The following is a 19,580-nucleotide window of genomic DNA, read 5'->3' as shown; positions in this document are numbered from 1 at the left end:
GATGGGATTCCCGATCATCGAGTAACTGTCAATAACAATGCATTTGTTTCCATCGATGAAAACGATACCACGGTTTATTGCTCGAGTTTAGAACGCCGAATATTTTCATTACTCGCTTGTATAATTAACATTGAACGTTTGGTTCACACGACACTCAGCTTAGTCACTACCGAACGGAGTTTGGCTGAATTGATATTCGTTCGAGAGACGCTAGGTGCTAAGAGAGATAATTGCGTGACAATTTCAAACGATCACAACGATACGTTGATCGATCGCGCGGAAAATAACATCGAGTCGTCGCCCTTTGTATTCGAAACTCGCGCAATTGATGCAGCATCTTGCTTTCTTTGACTCGAGAGCGATAAAAGTATTAAGATTCTGAGATTTTACGCAATAAAAAAAAAATAACGCACACCATGCCCAATTTGACGTTATGGTATCAGGCGTGCGTTGTATGTCTGTTTGTCATATTGGGTGGATTGACCGCGTTGGTCATATATCTAATTCGATCGAAAGCACCGTTGCACTCTGATCATATTAAATGTTACACGGATACGTATAAGTCTATGAACGATGCATCTCGCGAACTGGCTCGGATGGACCATAAAAATTCGACGAAATCTGATGTTCCACGATGACATAGCGAATCACCGTCGCGCGATATAATCGATTATTCCAGTGACGAGGATGAAACTCGAACAAAAGTAACATTGTCCTCCAACGCGTTGATAGATTCCGAGCAATCTGGTTGGCGAATAACATTGCCGATTAACGGTGAACCGATTCAGCACGTCAACATTACATCACTGGATGATGATGAGCCCATTGAGCTAAAATCGAAAGAGACGTCTCGCGCTAAATTCGGTATATCGCGGACAGTGAGTATTCATGACGATAGAGTCGCACCGGAGCTGGTGCCGGAGATGAGCGTCGTCGCACCAGAGTCCGTGCCGGAGGCGAGCATTATCGTGCCGGAGACGAGCGTCGTCGCACCGGAGCTCGTGCCGGAGACGAGCGTCGTCGCACCAGAGTACGTGCCGGAGACGAGCGTCGTCACACCAGAGTCCGTGCCGGAGACGAGCGTCGTCGCACCAGAGTCCGTGCCGGAGACGAGAATTATCGTGCCGGAGACGAGCGTCGTCGCACCGGAGCCCGTGCCGGAGACGAGCGTCGTCGCACCGGAGCCCGTGCCGGAGCTTGTGCCGGAACTCGCACCGGAGCTCGTGCCGGAACTCGCACCGGAGCCCGTGCCGGAGACGAGCGTAGTCGCACCAGAGGCGAGCATTATCGTGCCGGAGGCGAGCATTATCGTGCCGGAACCGAATATCGTCGCACCGGAGCCAGTGCCGGAGCTCGTGCCGGAACTCGCACCGGAGCCCGTGCCGGAGGCGAGCATTATCGCACCGGAGCCTAATATCGTCGCACCGGAGCCCGTGCCGGAGGCGAGCATTATCGCACCGGAGCCGAATATCGTCGCACCGGAGCCCGTGCCGGAGGCGAGCGTTGTCGCACCGGAATTGAACATTATCGTGCCGGAACCGAATATGGTCGCATCGGAGGCGAGCGTTATCGTGCCGGAACCGAACATTGTCGCACCGGAGCCCGTGCCGGAGATGAGCGGTGTCCCACCGGAACCAAACATTATTTCGCCAGAGTCGAGCATTATCGCACCGAAGGCGAGCATTATCGTGCCGGAACTAAACGCAAATAACGAGCACGGTCCGAAAATGCGCAACAAACGATCCATCGTTGAACAATCAGGTGTATTTGGAACAAGGAAAAATAAGCGCACTAGACAATAAGAGACATACATAGTATTTTACGGACAAAATTACAATATGCAGTTGAGTGTGTCTGATGCGATATTATACCGATCGCTTTGAGTAGTCAGAGCGGAATATACGCGACGTAACAATGGATACACTTCTCGCAGCATAATATCATAAATTTTCATTTTTAACACGGTTCGATCAGACTCTTCGTTGTCCTCGGATCTCTCGGGGTCGTGCAAACATTCCGATCGAGCATTGCAGTCGAATATGAATGAATGCATAAGTCTCTTCTCCCAGTCGCACAGTCGAGTATCCTTCACGATGATGTTGTCGCTGCGTTCAAAGATGGATAAACATTGTGAATTTGAATTTTCGAGTTTATCTGTAACATAAAAACATCGACAATATAACACGATACTTTTTTTGATCAATCTGTGCTTGTTACGTGCGTACCTAATCCTAAAGAACGAGCCGTTAAAATGAACAATCGTGGTCTAATGTCCACATAATAATCCGGCCAATTGCTAAGCGCCGTTAAAGTATGCTCATATTTTTCCGATATCACGTAGATAGTTTTGATCGGAAGTCTCAAAATGTTTCCTCGTATTGACATTTCATTCACCGGTGCAAATGTTACATAAAAATTTCGCCTTGCTAGAGCGTACGGGTAGTTGCGTCGATCGCACGAGAATGCGGCATCAGTTTCGTCATTGTCAATTGTATACAACCATTGATTAATCATACGATCGAGCTCGTGCTGCAAAATCGTTCTCTTCTCATCGATCGACAAGAAACTCAACGAATCATCGAAGACCGATGTCCCGTTCGCGCTCAAAGAATGTTTGATCAATTGCACGCATTCCAAATGCGTAGAGACGATTTCATACGTCAACGAACGATTCAGTGACTCGTCTGACAATACAACGGCGCTGCCAATTCCGCGGAACGATTGGCGACTGTTGCAGATTCGACGTTGATTCGATGATACATTCGATGACACATCGGTACTTTCAATCGGTGCGACGATAAACGATGGAAGACAAATCGCGGTCGTTATCAATGACGACATGTTGCTGTTGCGCGTATGAATTTAACGATCGGTTCGACGACCAATAACAGGCAAGCTTATTCAACTTAAATCGCGACATATACTTTTTGTTAAATATGTCGGTAGCCAGTGTAACAGGTGCCAAATTTATATATAGGCATGATTTTCACCATCGCAGTCGAAACGCTTTGCCATTGCATGTAAGAGTGAACGATATCGACACTCGTGGTGACATCGACAAACCATCGACCGACACGCGCGGTACAAATGACATGCCGTCGAAATGGAAACAGCAGGAGCAATCGATCTACCGACCGACAACGATGATAATGATGCGTAGATACGACAATATGTCGGGAGCGAACGAATATGCGAATGTGCGTCGTGGTGATACCGACAATGATCCTAGGAACGTATCGTCCGATTACGAGAATGTAGACAATGAACCATCATCTACCATTTTGCGCAAGCGGCCTCAATGCACCAGACGAATCATCGTTTACACCGTGGCTGGTACTACGATCGCTGTGTTGTGCGGTTTGGCGATAGCATCAGTGTTTTTCATTCGACACGATCTCGAGGCACTAGCGGCGCACGATAACATAGACTCAAAATGCTACGAATTGTGGGACGATGCGATCAACGTATCACCCATAACCACCACCAGATCGACGCGACAAGTCGCCGGTCTGGATGTGACAATTCGCCGAGATTTGCACGCTTTACAAGCGGTTCTGGAGAAATTGTCGAGCATGAGCAACAATGTAAACGCGACAGATGATGATGATGAATATTTCAAAAATTACATTGGAGAGTTGTTACAATCCGTTAAAGCGTTACTCACCTTTGGACAAAATGTAATGTAGTATTAAAAATAAAAAAGATCAATAAGTAAAAGATTGTTTATTATCGTACAATATTCTCAAAATTGAAACATCTCGTTTTTTGTACAATATTCATAGCGTTCAAATCGTACATGGAGATCGAGCGGGATGTCTCGTTGTACGAAACATCGGTAAAATGAACAACGGCGCAATATATCGGTGCGTTATTTTGTTGCAATACTGTTATTTTTTCAGTCGTTTCGGATACTCGTTCGATCAAATCGATCAGATTGCTGTTCAACAATATCGCGTTGTCTATAACGACGGTATTATCGCAATTGATCCAATGTCTGTCTCTTTTAGCCACCAGTCCGATCACCACGCGATGTTCATCCAATCGTTGCAAATTGGCAATGCCCATTTTTACATTTTGAAATATCGACGGAACAATGCACAAACAGTTCTCGCGCAACATCAATAGGCAATCATTAGCGCGATGGTCAACGCGCGACACGGGCATCCAAGTGCGCACGGTGTACACTGTGGCGAAAGCGGCGGTGATTTTGTTCGCCATGGACTGCGTGCAAAAGCAACTGTCGTATTCCAGTAAAGCCACGTCGTTCGCGTCACCGAATATCACAGTCCATTCGAATGTGTCGTGCAACGACTCGAATTCGGCATACATCGACCGTCTGATCGGCAACGGAGCTCTTATTTTTCGCGCACCGTGTACGAAATAGAGCATTCCTTGTTCGTATCGACATTTGGTGATTCCCGCGGGTAATTTTGTCGATGCTGAAACGGTCGTTGCAACGTCACAATGATTATTGTTCGTCAGGAAATTTTGAAAAATTGCTCTTGTCAATACCCTTGATGTCGTGGAATTAATCGAATTGACCGCGCCATTGTTTAACACTCTACATCACGTGATGGTCGACTGATCGTCTAAATGGTCCGATTCAGTGTTCGCGCTTTCAATAAAACGATCATCGTCAACGTCGTCACGATTAGCGAAATTACACACTGTCGGAATATTAGAAACGGCGTTCGCCGTTTCCGCGACAGATTGAGCAAAATGATCCGTTGACTCTGGCGAAAATTCGGGAAAGTTGACCAATTGCGCCAAATCGTCAATCATTTCGTTGTAAATGGTCGTGTCGTAACTGTTGTTTGAAGTTTCGTCCATCGTGCTTTTAATCTCGCTCGTGTGGCTCGACAGTAAAAATTGCTTTTGTAATTCGGACTCTACAAATTCATGCCAATTTTCCGCTTCGGGTTCCACTGCGTCGCAAACCGAGGTCGGTATCTCGGTTAGAAAATTATAATTTGTACTATAGAATAATGAGGTTTGCTCCGATACCGGCGACCATTCATCATCGACGACGGGACACTTGGACGAGATTAATGATTTTGTTCAGACTCACGTGTTGGCGATGATCGTTCAAATTGCGACAGGTGTTGCTCGTTTGGCACTGACGGTGACACTTGCGCTTGCTGTCGATTGTCTTTTGGTTCAATTTGTGACAATTGATCGTGCATTGTCGCACAGTCGAGCGGCGGTGAATGCGATAGTTCGATCGGTGACAATCGATCGTTTGTTATCGCACGGTCGAGTGGCGGTGAATGCGATAGCTCGATCGGTGACAATCGATCGTTTTTTGTCGCACGGTCGGGCATCGGTGAACAGCATCGCGCGATCATTGACGATGGGCGCGATCGCTCTGGCAACGGTAAATGCGCTCGTTCGATCGATGGCGTCTCCGAGAGTCGCGACGGTTCGAATCGCGACGATGATTGCTGCTCTGTGTGCCGCGATTCGTGCGGTGACGGTGTACGAGGAGCCTGTTGAAATAACGAAGACACTGATGACGATAGTCGCTGCCGCGATGATTCCATGGTTGAAAATTGTGTACGAATCGGCAATTATTGATCTGACAATTCGGATTTTTCATTTAATAATAGAAGCGATCGTACCGGTGATGGCAAGTCAGCTATCTCTGGCTGCGAAGGTGGCAACGAAGTGGCGTGTTTGACAAACCATTTGCAACGAGCTTTGCGCGATCTCTTGGCTCTAGACATTATTCGACGTGGTCGTCTCTGTTCGGATAGCGTCGAGATGTTTTGTTCCGAGGCTCGAGCGTTCGCGGACGACGATTCTTCAGTAAGATGCGCTGATAGATATTGATATCTTCTCTGTAGATATCTCGCGTGCTCATTTGTAGCTATTAATCTGTAACAAATTATGAAAAAAATCAAATATATATTTTTTTACAAGAATACCATTTTGCTTATTTTTTTTGATCAAACGGAAAAGAGTACCTACTCTAACCATAAATTGTTGCGTTCGTACGTCCGAGTTGGGCAAATAACGTCCGTGGTTCCACATATCGATGGATAATTTGACAACGTACTTCGAACGGATGCGTAACGGTCACTCGTCACTCTATTCCCTCGATGACAACGACCATTCTTTTTATGCCATTCGGGGCGAAAATATGTTTATCGTTTATTCGCCATCGGACGCGATATGTCGCCCCTCTCTTCTCTCGAGTATCACAATTCATCTATTGTGCGACGATAAACAGTTTGGACCTAACGTGAAGAGGGGGGCATTATCTTACGAGTGGGTCGTCGTTCGATGATACGAAACGCGCCAGCTTCAGTAAACACTTGTCGCGATAATTTGCATTTTTTCGCATCAGTGCCAAATTAATTCGCCACATACGCAATAAGCTATCTCGTTAGGCTCCGCTCGAGATAACGAACACTGGGTCATTGTGCGTTATCGGGAGAACGAAAAAAAAATCTCGAACCTTGACCGAATTCGTACGCAGAGAGATTGATTATCTCGCACGAAATGAGATAAATGAGCGATGAGATGTTTGTTTTTCGCCCGTCGTTCTGCGATTGATTAGCTGTCACAGGGGGCGAGAGTGTGTATTACGCACATCTCTCCTGATTAACGGATACAGATATTCGCGTTGCGCAATCGCGTTAATTAAGCGACTTTCTTCGCGATAATCAGAGCGTGAGTAATGTTTTTATCAGACCGCTGACGAAAAAAACACCAACTTGCTTTTTTGTTGCGTAATATGCCATGTTGAATGTTAAAGAGTATTCTCGGGGGCCGCAAAAAAATGGGACGCCGATACAATGCGATATTTATGTTTCAGGTGGCGAAAAAAAAAGAAAGAAATTGGCATAATGTTTCAGTCGCATCTATCGACCGATGACCGAACATCGGTCCGAATAATTTTGAACAATTGAGAAAAATGTCCGAATCTCTGGCGGTGCGATTCATACGCTACGAAGAGCGTTTGGCCTCGTTCAATTGGGCGGACGCGTCCGTATTTCCGCACTACTGTCGCGTTATATTCGCGCAAAATGGCTTCTACTCGATTCGCGATCGCGCCGATTTCGTCGTTTGTCACCACTGCCGTTTGAGCCTGGGTGGTTGGGGCTTGTGCGAAATCGCAGCAGCGCGAACAGACGATCGACTCTCGCGCGGCAGAAGCTTCAAAACATTGTACATTTCCACGCTTGATCCCCTAAAGGAGCATCTGTTCTGGAACTTTCAATGCGCGTGGTTGCAACAACGATTGCACATGTACCGATTGTCACCCAGCCACTTGTTGCTGCATTCGACTGATCAATCGATATTTCCGAGATCTCAGCGAGTGGACGAACAATCGGTGAGAACGTACAGCGCGCGTTATATGAGCAATTCCACGATGACACGATTGCGCGAAATTGACACGGAGATCGCGCGAAACAAACGCACCTTTGTCTCGTTCAATGCGCGAATACAGGGAATATCGCGATATCCTGAGAGCCATGACGAACGTGGACAATTTGCGCGAATTGATCGATAGAACGATAGATTCGATCTCGCGTTGCGACGCCGACGAAGCGACAGCCGTTCGTTTGGATTGTCTCGAGATGATCGAATTGCTCGGCGATATGAGTATGTGGTATCGGTGCGATCGCATATCAGATTCATCGGGTTCCGCCGAGAGAACGATAGCCCCCACGAGCAGCAGCGGTGTCCGAGGAGGCAACATGCAGAATCGCACCTCCTATAAAACAGAGTGTCTAATATGCTGCGATACCATTCGCGATCTGGTCTTTCTGCCGTGCAGACACATGGTGGTTTGCGCAGATTGCGGCATACGTTTGAACCGTTGTCCGGTCTGTCGTTCGGTGGTCTGGTTTGCGATTCAAGTACGATTTTGAGCGACAAGAGAAAAAAGAAGCAACATAATTCGATATGAAATCGGTCATTATACCAGTATGCTCGGAAGTATCGGACCGATCGTTTCAACGTCTGATTGATGCTACAAGGGGCGTGAATTTCAACGGACTAACGCTCGATTCTTTGGAGAGCGCGCACGAAACCTCACTCGCTCGCAGCGTAAAGAATCATTTTGTGTTCCTGAGCAAATCGCTTCCCTTCGAGAGCGACTCGACGATTGAACGGGAGCACTTTCGATTCATGTGGCTCCAGAGCGAAATCCAAAAATGTTCGTTCAATGTGTGCAGTTTCGATATCGAAGTTGGCCTGTTTCACCAGAGATTATTGGGCGGAATTGTCAAGGATATGGACCTTGTTCACGCTATCGCTGATTGGCACGAAATATGCAACAGATTGCGACACTCGTTAACGATGCAACAACGGAGGAAGAGGACGCACCACCACCACCACACCGATGACACGTATCACTCTTGCCATTGTCATCGTCATCGCAGCCACAGTCATCGAGCCGTTACAACAACGAGAGACGCCTCGTCGGTAATGCACAACATGTACGTGAGCATAATGCGTCTCATGTTCGAAGCGTACGCCACGTACGCTACAGAGTACATTCAACTGGCCGATTCGCCCGAGTGGACCGCTTCGCACGAAATGGAAGCGACATATAACTTTATTTTCGGAGTACAGCCATACATTCCACCTTTCGCGTCCTCGTGCATCGAATGTTTGCGCATAATTGACGATGAAGTTTTCTGGTACCGAGCGATGCCGATTACTTTGCGATCATTGCCGCATTGGCGTTCAAATCATAGCACTACGAACGTTTTCGCGAATGGCGCTCCGGTGAATCTGCCGGATGTTACATTTTCGCGATATTCCGATCGTTTGACGACCAATTACGATAATACCGTTAAACGCGCGCTACATAGCGCGTGTCAAGTGGAAATTTTTTGTCTAATAACGGTATTTGATCGATTGATCGATACGTACCAACGTTGCACACCGTCCATATGGCCGCAAATTGAACGACTGTTCGACGAGTGCATTTCGCGCGGAATGTACGTCATGGCGATGCCGCTGAGTTTGGCATTGACCAGCGAACGGGTCTCGCGAGCGATCGAGTCGATTCCCGCGTCGTCGACGATACATTTTGCGAAAAATTATTATTGCGCGAATTCGCTCGCTCTGGACTATATGCGAGTGATTCACGGATCGCCGGTGTATCGGACGGACAAATTGATATGATGCGACACCTCGGATCGTCGTCGCTTCGAATCGACATTGAACGACGGATCGGACGATTGTTCGTACTACGCATGGATGATCGATGAGGATCCACTGTTAACCATCGGCAGAGTGCGTGATACGTGCGTATTGATCGCTTCGCTCAATCGCTCGTCCATGCGCTGGAACGAACGCACGACGGGTGCCGGAGCGCGCAACGAACCACCCTCTTTGTACGATGAGGCATTATATCGCAGCGTATTGTATCACGGACCAAAATTTCTCGCTACGTTTACGAATATGCCGTGTAGCACGCATCACAAGATACGATCATTTTTGCGCACCGTGGCACACAGTTACATCTGTTTAGTATCTCGCATAATGCAGTGTTCCATTAACATTCCGAGGTATACGGAACTGACGCGCAACTGTCCGATTTGGCGTACGAGCAGCGAATCGTGGCTCGACAGATTGACACTGCGTGCTCTGTCTCGCGTTGCAACGACCGACGGTAGTCCGTGTTTTCTTTAGTAGCATCATTGTAAATAAATACGAGTTTGTTGAGTTAGAAAAAACAACCTTTTTTATTGATCATTTACTTCCCTTTTTTTTCACCTATCGAATACAGCGTGTCGAACAGATCGGTGTAGAAACGATCGTCTCCCCTGATGTTGAGATGATCGCAACACGCGTTGGCTCGATACGTCGACATGTAGTCGTAACTCTCCGACGTGAGAGTCTTCCAGATCTCGTCGCCCGCCATCGTCGAGGATGACAGCCCCACCCCGAAACGATCGTCCGTAGTGCTGTCGACAACGAGCGCTCGAGCCAGTGACACCGAGTAACGTGACAACGAGAGATTCCAGATTGGCCAGATTGGCGCCGATTCGTCGAGGTGCCCGCGACGATTATCGCGGATCAATAGAGCCGCTAATTCGAGATCCACGGACGTTAGACGATGCGTTTCATCCTCCTCCTCGCGATTATCTCGCGCGTTCTCGCATTGTTCTCGCGGTACGACGATTGCGCGTGCCGCCACCTCGATGCGATTCACGCAGCTCAGCACTTTTGCCACAACGGAGCAAGCGTCGCACAGAGTGGCGTAGCTTCGTGCTGTCGAATGCGCGATCGATCTCACTCGAGACCAACGAGTCAACGCGATTTCGCGCAATTCAGCGCGTTTCTCCAAATCGCGCAAAAACAACGCCAATATGTAATTCGCGTAATCGTCACGATCGAATGTTTCGCGCACTATAGCTCGCTGCAACTCGTAGCACCGTGTGAACTCGTAGATTCGATCAAATTGCACTCTGCAAAATTCTTCGATCGTTCGATCGACCAATCAGGTCGCCGTGTCCGAGCGCGAGGAACCGGTATCCTTGATAGTCGTTGTCGTGCTCAGCAACCACGGCACATACTCGCAGGCCGCGCGCGACGCTGAATGGAAGGAGTACGCGCGAAACGAAATCTTGTACAATTGAGTAAAGTAATCGATTGTGAGTTTTCGCGCGAGATCGCACACGATTCGACGATTCGTCTCGTCGAGTGTGCTAGCCAAACCGTACAATCGGGCACGTAGGTCCTCAAAACGCATGCTATTGCGCGCTCGAGCTCGCTCGAATTCGCTCAAGAGCAAAGCTCGTTCCAATAGGGATCGACATCGAATTTGCGTTCTCGTCACTGAGCCAACGAGACTGTCGTCTCGGTGCTGCTCGATAACGCGCGCCGCGGTGCCGTCGCTCAGCACCGTTGAGGCTATTGCGCGATCGTTTTCCAACGCAACGGACACCATCGCGTCGTCACCACCGCTAAAGTTATTGGACGTTACTATTTGCGTATCGCTGTCGTCGAGATGCGCGCGTTTCGTCCGATTATGCGAGCCACTGCCGCGTCCGCTACTGGACGCCGTATTGGATGCCATTGTCGTGCGTTTGGTCGTCGTTGGATGGGCGACGCGATCGGTAGTACGTTGAACCGCCTGGTCCTCGTTGAAACATGCTCGTTTGATCGACGACTCGTCTAGATCCTCGTTATCCGCTACGTTTCGATGTCGCTTTACGCCATGTGTTCGCTTTGGGACAATTTCTCGTGACGACGACAACGAAGAAGAATCGACATTTTCGTAGTCGTCGTTACCGGTGACACGATCATCGAGTCGCGCTCGTTTGACCGACGACTCGTTGTCCTCGATATCATTGGCGTTACGCTCGATATATCGCTTTGTCCCATGCTTTCGGGTAGGAACTACTTTTCGCGACGAATCGACATCCTCGTCGCCATTACCGGTGGCTCGATTATCAAGTCGCGCTCGTTTGACCGACGACTCATCGTCGTACTCCTCTGCCGCCTCGTCGTCCCCATTGTCGTGGCGTCGTTTTCGGCCACCGTGATCAGATATCAGATCGTCAAAACGTGCACATTTCAGCTCGATTGGCACGTTCTCGGCTTCGAGTCGATCCGACAAACGTTTTCGATCGCGGCTCGCGATATCGCTCGACGGAGAAGCGTCCATGTCCATATTGACAATTGCTTATTGCGCTTGACGCGTCAACAGCAACGACGTTTGAGCGTCACCGCTTCGTTCGTTCTGAAGGTTTGACCGTAAAGACTCGAGACTTTCGGATCTACAGTTCAATTCGAACTGAGATTCCTCGCGCGAATTATCCCTACGAACATTGGCGACCGATTTGCGCTGATTTGCGTCGCTAGCGCGTTTTCCAATGTCGCTGCGCGATTCACGCGAAACGCTATTGCGCGCGTACCAATCGCCGCTTCTACGTATCGTAGTGTCTGTCAGCACGCGATCATTTTCTCCGGCTAACAAACGTTCGACCACCACGCGAGAAGTCACATTGTACGTTCGTTCACTTGCGCTACGGTCCGCAATGTTCGTAGAACGGACAGATTTGTGACTCGAGCCTATCGTACATGCGCGATTATGCGCCATATCCTCGATATCGAGTTGCCGGCTTCGCTCGGTGGTCGAATGTTCAGCCTAGGTACTCTGGGCCTCGTGATCCGCGCGTTCGTCAACATCTCGATCGATTTGTTCGGTCGCACGCTCTTCGTACTCTTTTCGTTCGAGCGCGCCATATGACTCAGGACGACTATTATCGTGCTTTCCGACAACCGCCAAATTACGATCCATATTCCACGCTATAGCGGCTAACGCCACGTCGGTCGAGTCGCTGTTGCGACGATGACGATTGTTTTGCGACATGGTCACTTGTTCGGTGCTCGTCGCGTCGTGAGTGCTCGTTGTTGTTGAATCCAACGCGGCGATCTTGTCACGACGATGCTCCTCGTTGGCGCTCATCGAAGCATCCGTACGAACGGTCGCGTTCGTCGCTTTGCGCACCGTAGTCGATGTCACCCGTCGCTCGACCATGCGACCGTTCGGACCGCGCAATGTCTCCGGTAGATCATCGCGCGACGTGACCGCGCCAACGCCGTCGTCCAAATTAAATTTATCACGAGCATCGCGCGAACGTACGTATGCGAGTGAGCGTGAGATCGAGCAACATTGAATCAACGTTGCATCGTACGCGATCGCAGACGTGCGATTGTACAATAGTACGAAGTGATAGCCATTCCCTGTCCTATTGTGCGCACCCTTCATCTTGAACCATTTGTAAAAAAATGTATGAACGTTGTAAACATCGGTCGCTTTGTTTCTGTTTGCCTCCAAAGAATGATGTTTCGCGGTCATTGTCGAATTTGCGCCCAGGGACAGAACATCAAACAGCGGAGCGATTCGTTGCTCGTATGTGCGAATGCGACGTGCGTTCGTACGTTTCGTTGAAAAATCGCTAATTTGTGCGTCAGCGATCTCATCGCTCGACGACACTTTTGCGGTCAAGCATCCGGCCGCGCTCAATACATCGAATATTTCGAAGAAATCGCTCGAGTCTAGCGTGCCGTCGTACGTAGCGCTCCTTCGATCACGCTCGAGGAACGCCCGCAAACGTTTGGTCACTAGTTTTCGACGTAGCGTCGATTCGTCGTCGAGTCGTTCACGGTTATTGGCGTCCGCAATGATTCGGTTCGAAGAGGCGTCATCGGGCTCGAGCGCTCCAACGTCACTCAGCAACGACAGCACGACGATCGCAATGTGATCACGCGACAGCGTGACGACGTCGGTTGACGGTGTCGCATTGTGTCTCATCATCATCGCGGATTCTGGAGCGAGCAATTGTCGCAGAGCGTCATCCGCTCCGTTGGAATAGAGGCTCTCAATTCGCTCGATCGCATCGTCCAGCGTCAATAGCGGTCCGCACACGACGACCGATCGTTCGATCGCACATACAATCGATTCTCGTAATCCCGGTGATGGTGGTTCGTGTGTTTCGTTCATAGCGAACTTGGCGCGATCGATGCTCCGATCTAATGTGTAAGAGTGATTGTCAATCCGGGTCGATCGATCAAACGTGTTGACGCGCTGACTTCGTCCCTTAACGTCGTGGATCGATCGAGCGATTGGAAAAAAAAACAAAATTCATCATGCATTCGGTCTTGTTCTTTCACGAGATGGTTCGTCGGAACCGATGGTTGTTGGACGGTGACAAGTTGGTATTACCGTCACCACCGAGCGCGTTCATTATGCATCGTAACGAAACGAACGACACGTGCAATCTCACGTTTACTCGCACCATGCGCATGAATCAAGCGTTTCCGGGAATAATAGTTACGCCGTCGGGCTTGCACGTGTCGCCGAGCATAAAGGTGGAACTGACGCCGCGAGTAGTAGCGTACGAATTGCAGCGTCAAAAGTGAGACGCTCGCGAACGAGAAGTGTTGCCCGTGATCACCACAGCGACCGACAATGTGTCTTGTGAGTTCGGTAAAGATGTGATATTGCCGCGAAGCGCCAGAACGTACAATCTGTACGGGTTGAGCGGACAACGGGCGAAACCGCGTTGCATGCGTCTACAGATGCGAATTGACGGTCGCATAACGCACGACAATGTCAATGTCGACGATCGTCCGTTGATCGGTCACGTGGAGCCTCTCAACGGCGAAGGTACGTTTGATGATGCGGTCGAGTCATCCGACAAGAGCAGCGATGTCGTTACAGAGTTGCGTCCTGTTACAGCAGCGGACGCCAGAGGCGCGATGGACGCGGAGGCGGATTCGTCGCTGGCGGTATCCAGCAGTACCGATGCACTAGCGGCCACGCCACCAGTGACACCCGTAACACCACGCGTCAACGAGGAAGACAATGATGCTTATAACGGATCGGTCGATGCGAGACGCGCTACTCACGACGACGAGTTATCGATGCTGTATCTGGCTGATCAGTTTCAAGAAGGTGACGGCACCAACACCGTAGCGGCACCGCGTGATATGGTAATAAACGCGTGAAAAAAAGACACGTGATTTCGCGATGATCGTTTTTTTCCGCCTCGTTACCTAATAAGAGAGAAAGGAGACAATCGCAACTATTGCGTTTAGATTTTTTTCGTTTTTTTCGCAATTTTTCTCCTCTTTTTCTCTCCTCGGTTCGACGTGTGACGTGTCGCGCAAATGTCGGGCGGCGGTAACGATCATCGCGAGAGCGAGCGTTTGAATGTTCGCGATACGTTCAACAATCTTCGTCGCACGTTGGCACCCAGTCTGGCCAAAATGTCGGCCACATGGTCCGACTGCAAGACGGTGCTGTGGAACACGCGGAATGTCACGTACATTATATGCTTGTTGGCCATCGTGCTGCTGATCGCGTTGATTCTGTCGTGGAATAAGAATTTCGTGGTGTTTCTGTGCGGTTCTTTGACGATATTCTCAGTATACGGCGCGCTCGTGGTCAACAAACAGTCGTGTTTCTCGGTGTTTGACAACGCGATCGTCAGTTCGTTCACCAACACCGAGGAGGAGGAGCGCGAAGAACGAGATCGAAACGCCGCCGCTCAGGCGTGTTCGATGGCTCTGCGCAATAGATAATTGGTGTGTGTGTGTTTTCGTTTATGTGTCGTTACGTGTCTTCAATCTTCAATGTATCGTTGCCGTGGTATGTGTGTGTAAGTGTCGCGTAATCTGCGCAAATTATCACGTTATTCTGTTCGACGCAATGGCGATTGCGCGATTCGCGCCGTCTTGGGTCGTCATTTGTGTGTTGCAAACAAATAATCACGTCGTCATCGTCGAGTGACATTGTCCGGGCTCAACGAGGACACGAGTACCTGATTAGCGAACGTGCGATCGCACCTACCGGGACGAGTCAACCAATACCAAACAGCGAATCAGTTTCATCGTTATCGTCGTTGTTGTCATCGCGATATATCGATCACGCGCGGATCGTTTCGGAACCAATGATTGCGTCTGGTGACGATTCGCGGTACTCGGTGCGATACACCGCGGCGCGTCAACGATAGGTAACACGCACGCGCGCACTAGAGGATTATTCGAAAAAAACCAATAAAAAAAATACGTCAATGGGTCCGTTTACGCTGATCGCGATTATAACGATCTCGATCGTCACGGTGCGCGTTTTATCGTATATCGCGAGCGTGCGTTTGGTCTTTGACGAGGCGCGATTGATCGACGCGTCGTCGTTGTTGCGACGCGACGGTAACGCCGCGGAGACAAATGCTCTCGCTCATTATTTGTCATTGACTCAAAATTCCTGATGACTGGGTCAGCGTGCCGCGGAACGCGTTCTCGGCGAGTACGTCGACGGTGTCGGTCCGTCGATGTTGCGAGCTGAGGTGTTTCGGTGAGAACGCGACGGCCTGATTATCGTATATCCGCTGGAATGGTACGTGTACTATCGTCCGAACGATCAGTTTTACTTTTTGACCAATACCGGCGGCGGCGGAATCGCTCGTTGTCGACGAAACGAATGTTCGGTGTTGATGCTGAAGCCGCGTCCGATCGACGTGATCTCGCACGAGGACACCGTGGGTTCGTCCGCCGCGGTGTACAACACCGGTTGTCTAGAGTGCGGTCGCCTCGAGTTGGTGCGTTCGTTTATGCGCGACGCTGAATCGGACGACCGTATATGCGCCGAATCGAATCGCACGCGAGTCGTCGTATCGCTCGAATCTTTGCTGAACAAACGAGACTCTTCGAGCGCGGTGACGCTGATCGATGTGCTGAATCATCTGATGGATACGAATGTGTTATAAAGAAAAAAAACTGAACACGCTAGAATCCAGTGAGGCCGGAGGAGCTTCTTCCGCGACAATCTTGTCGTGCTCAGGCGGCCGCAAATATGGCCGAGTGTGTAAACAGCGGCGGTGTGCTCATCGCGGCGCGCGTGCGAACAATGATTGCGAATATTGAACGGAGCGTGCTACTGCTGATCATACGACGACGACGACGACGACACCACGGCGATGAGTCGCGCGAGAAGGTGCTACGGGAACCGAGACTATGGCGTATTTATCGTCACACAGCGAACCTGTTTGACGGTATGGTGCAATTGACTCGCGCGTATAAACGTCTTTTGCTCCTACGATTGTCAGCCGAGCGTGATGCGTCTGTGATCGTTCAGAAATGCGCGATCGCCCGGTGTACAATGGCCGCGATAGAATATGTGCGCGAGTTGATACTGCGTACCACCGCGACTATTGTGAACGAGTGACGCGCTCGATCGATGTTTCCCGTTGACGCGAGAGACGTTGCGTTTTTGGCGTACAACAACAAGAAACTGCTGTCCCGAAGCGCTCGATTGGTGGCCCGGCAGACGACGTTACCGTTTCATCGCGAACGATTGCGACGTGATACACATCTGCGCGATGCGTCATCTGCTGCTGCTGCTGCTGTTACGACGACGAACACCGTTTTGCAATGTCACGTGTGTCATCGCGTGTTCGACAAAACGTTTCATTATCTGCAGCACATTCGTGTGCATTATCAATTGAATCTGTATCTATGCGAGCGTTGCGGTGATTCATTCGTGCAGCAGAACGGTTTGAATTATCACGTCGCTCACTGTTGTCGCGGATCCGCCAAATTGTCAATCGTCGCCGTTGACTCGGTGTCGATCGTCATGCATTACGAAATGTGCGACAGTTGCGGCAAATTTTATAAAAATGGTCGCGAATTGCGAAATCATGTCTTGCGCACGCACGCGATCTACAATGTCGAACTGGGTATCAATCGCACGCAGCAAGAATACGTGCGCGATTGCGCGTTCCCAGTCGTGCTACAGCAGCGTGAGCTATGATAATACGAACGATCAATAAACACAAAAAGCAAACATTGCGCTGAATGGTTTATTCCCCCTCCCGCACCATTAAAGTTTTTTTACGCACGCGATTGATTCTCGCGATAAAAGTAAACATTCGTTCCATAATGAAGAGAAAAAGAGGGGGGGGTCGAGTTTGCTACAGAGTGGGAGAGAGATATAATAGCGCCTTCGTACTAGCTGGCCTGAGCTCTCGTTCATGTTTTTTTTTTACGAGCGATATGTACGCTGTTACGAACGACAAAACCGCCGCTGGTGGTGGTGACAACCGTGGCGAGGACGCCGTGAGTGAACGCAACTTTTGTCATAGCAACGATGCTACCGAAGATGGGAAAGAGATCGAATCGCAGCGTGTCTTTGCAACTCTGTCGTATGGCGATGACGCGGAGATAGAAGTTTTTAGAGAGGACGATCGCGAAGAGATCAACGAGGTGAGCGCGCGCGCGTATTACTGTTCCTCCGTCTATTTCACGGTGATCTTTTTTCCACAATTGACATTATCGATGATGATTTCAGTCGTTGCAACGACCCATTGATGATTTCATCGAGTGGCTGAATCATTCGCACGACACGAATGCGTATCGCTCGTCCGTCGAGAGTTTGAGCGCGATCGATGCGACTGCGCGCGCCGAATCGGTGATTGGACCAACAAACGAGGAGGAACATCGCTGCCGTTGCAGCGCCAGCTGTTCCTGCCTGACGATCGATCTGTCGGCGGCGGCGACGAACGCGTACGAAAAACGTATGATGATGATGCGATTGACGCTCGACGGATCGAGCGACGTTGAGATCGATACTGGATGCAAACAACGACCGAGTGTGCATTTGCGCGAGCGATCCGACGGCTATTGGTCGGTGCGTCTGCTGTATTCGGGAACAAGATTGAAATAAAAAGAAATCACTTTTTTCTGCGAAAACGTTCCTTCTTTATTTGATACTAACAACCCAATCGCCGTTGTCACAGCGCAAAACCCCTACCCTAGGTCGTCGACCATCGACCGCTTCTCCGCGCACGCGAATCTCACTGAATTCGTGCATAACTCTGGACATGTGCAGGGTCAGTGTTGGTGATTACCTCACACTTTGGTCGGTGTTTGGCGTTGTTGCCGCATCGAACTCCTCGTCCTCATTAGCACTATCGACATCGTCGCCGTCAAATTCCACGCTAAATGTTTCGGTAATCTGTCGATTGAAATACCTGGTTTCATAATGTTGACCTGCTAATAAACAGGTAGTTGGTTTATTTTGTACGGAATACTAAAAAAAGTCGAGTACCTTGCTGCTGCTGCTGCTGCTGCTGCTGTTGCTAATGTTGCATTTTGCGCACTGGCATAAACTCATCTTCGTTGCTGTGAAAAATGCGAAACGACGTGACTAGATGTATACCGATTGCGACAAGAGAAAATAGTACGAAGTGACATTAGGACCAGTAGTGCTATTTTATAGCTCGAATATCGGGCAATCGCGAGATATCTCTCTCGCTGATCGCTGGTGTATCGGAGAGCACGTGTCCGGAGATAAGCCGTCACCGATAATTCGGCCGTGTGTGTGTGGTCAACAAGCCGACCGTTTCATCGATCGTGTGCGCGATTGGATTAGCGACGAGAACAACCGCCCCCCCCCAATCGAAATAATGTCACGGTCCAAAATAGCCGAGGCCGTGTACACGCGTTACGACGAGGCCAACGCGTATGTGGACAATCGAACTCTGTTGCTGCATCTGTGGAATTTGGCCCTGTCGTATCCGTCGATCGCGACAAAGATTGAGATTCGCGTGCGTCGCGCCGATCCGCTCCAGGATTACGCGTACGACGAATCGATGACCGATGCCGCGCTGGTGGTGACGCTGCGCTGGATAAACACAGAGGACGCGTGCCGTTTCATGCGTTGCCACAACGCGTATCCATCGAGCTGCACGGGTCATCTGTGCGATACGCGCGATGTCCCCAAGTTATTTCCGTCCGGTGACTCGACCACGGTCACGGCGTGCGAGCCGGCGTGCTTCTTTCTGCATCGTTTGAACGCCACTGCCGATAGACGAGACGATGACGACGACGACACGACGATCACAACGCCGGACGATAACGGCCCTCCTTTGAGTAGCGCGCAATACGCCACAAACGATTACGACGTCATGTCTGTTCGCGACGGTTCGTATCATCGGCGACGAATCGTCGACTCGACGCACCGCGCGAGCGTCAACGGCGCGACGACAATGACGACACCTAACTCGACAACCGACTCATCGCTCACACCGGCGAAGCTCACCGACTCG

The 19,580-nt window shown here is 49.9% G+C and overlaps 1 protein-coding gene across 1 annotated transcript; it reads left to right on the top strand.

Moving 5' to 3' along the window:
• Positions 1–416: 416 nt before the first annotated feature.
• LOC112588457 (calphotin-like) lies at positions 417–1,802 on the top strand. Its single transcript, XM_025298487.1, has 2 exons — positions 417–436; positions 680–1,802. Exons 1-2 carry the CDS (start codon positions 417–419, stop codon positions 1,800–1,802), a joined length of 1,143 nt encoding a protein of 380 aa, XP_025154272.1.
• Positions 1,803–19,580: the final 17,778 nt, after the last annotated feature.

The sequence above is a fragment of the Harpegnathos saltator genome, unplaced genomic scaffold (genome assembly GCF_003227715.2).
Source record: "Harpegnathos saltator strain DR-91 unplaced genomic scaffold, Hsal_v8.6 scaffold222, whole genome shotgun sequence".
NCBI classification, from domain to species: domain Eukaryota; kingdom Metazoa; phylum Arthropoda; class Insecta; order Hymenoptera; family Formicidae; genus Harpegnathos; species Harpegnathos saltator.
Note: the sequence above shows the minus strand (reverse complement) of the source record. Positions and strands in the feature narration are given on the sequence as shown.

Excerpts from the sequence above, each read along its gene's own strand:
- LOC112588457 (XM_025298487.1), top strand. The coding sequence starts at position 417 with ATGCCCAATTTGACGTTATG. Across the intron at positions 437-679 it reads ATGCCCAATTTGACGTTATG|TGACGAGGATGAAACTCGAA; the intron begins GTATCAGGCGTG and ends CGATTATTCCAG.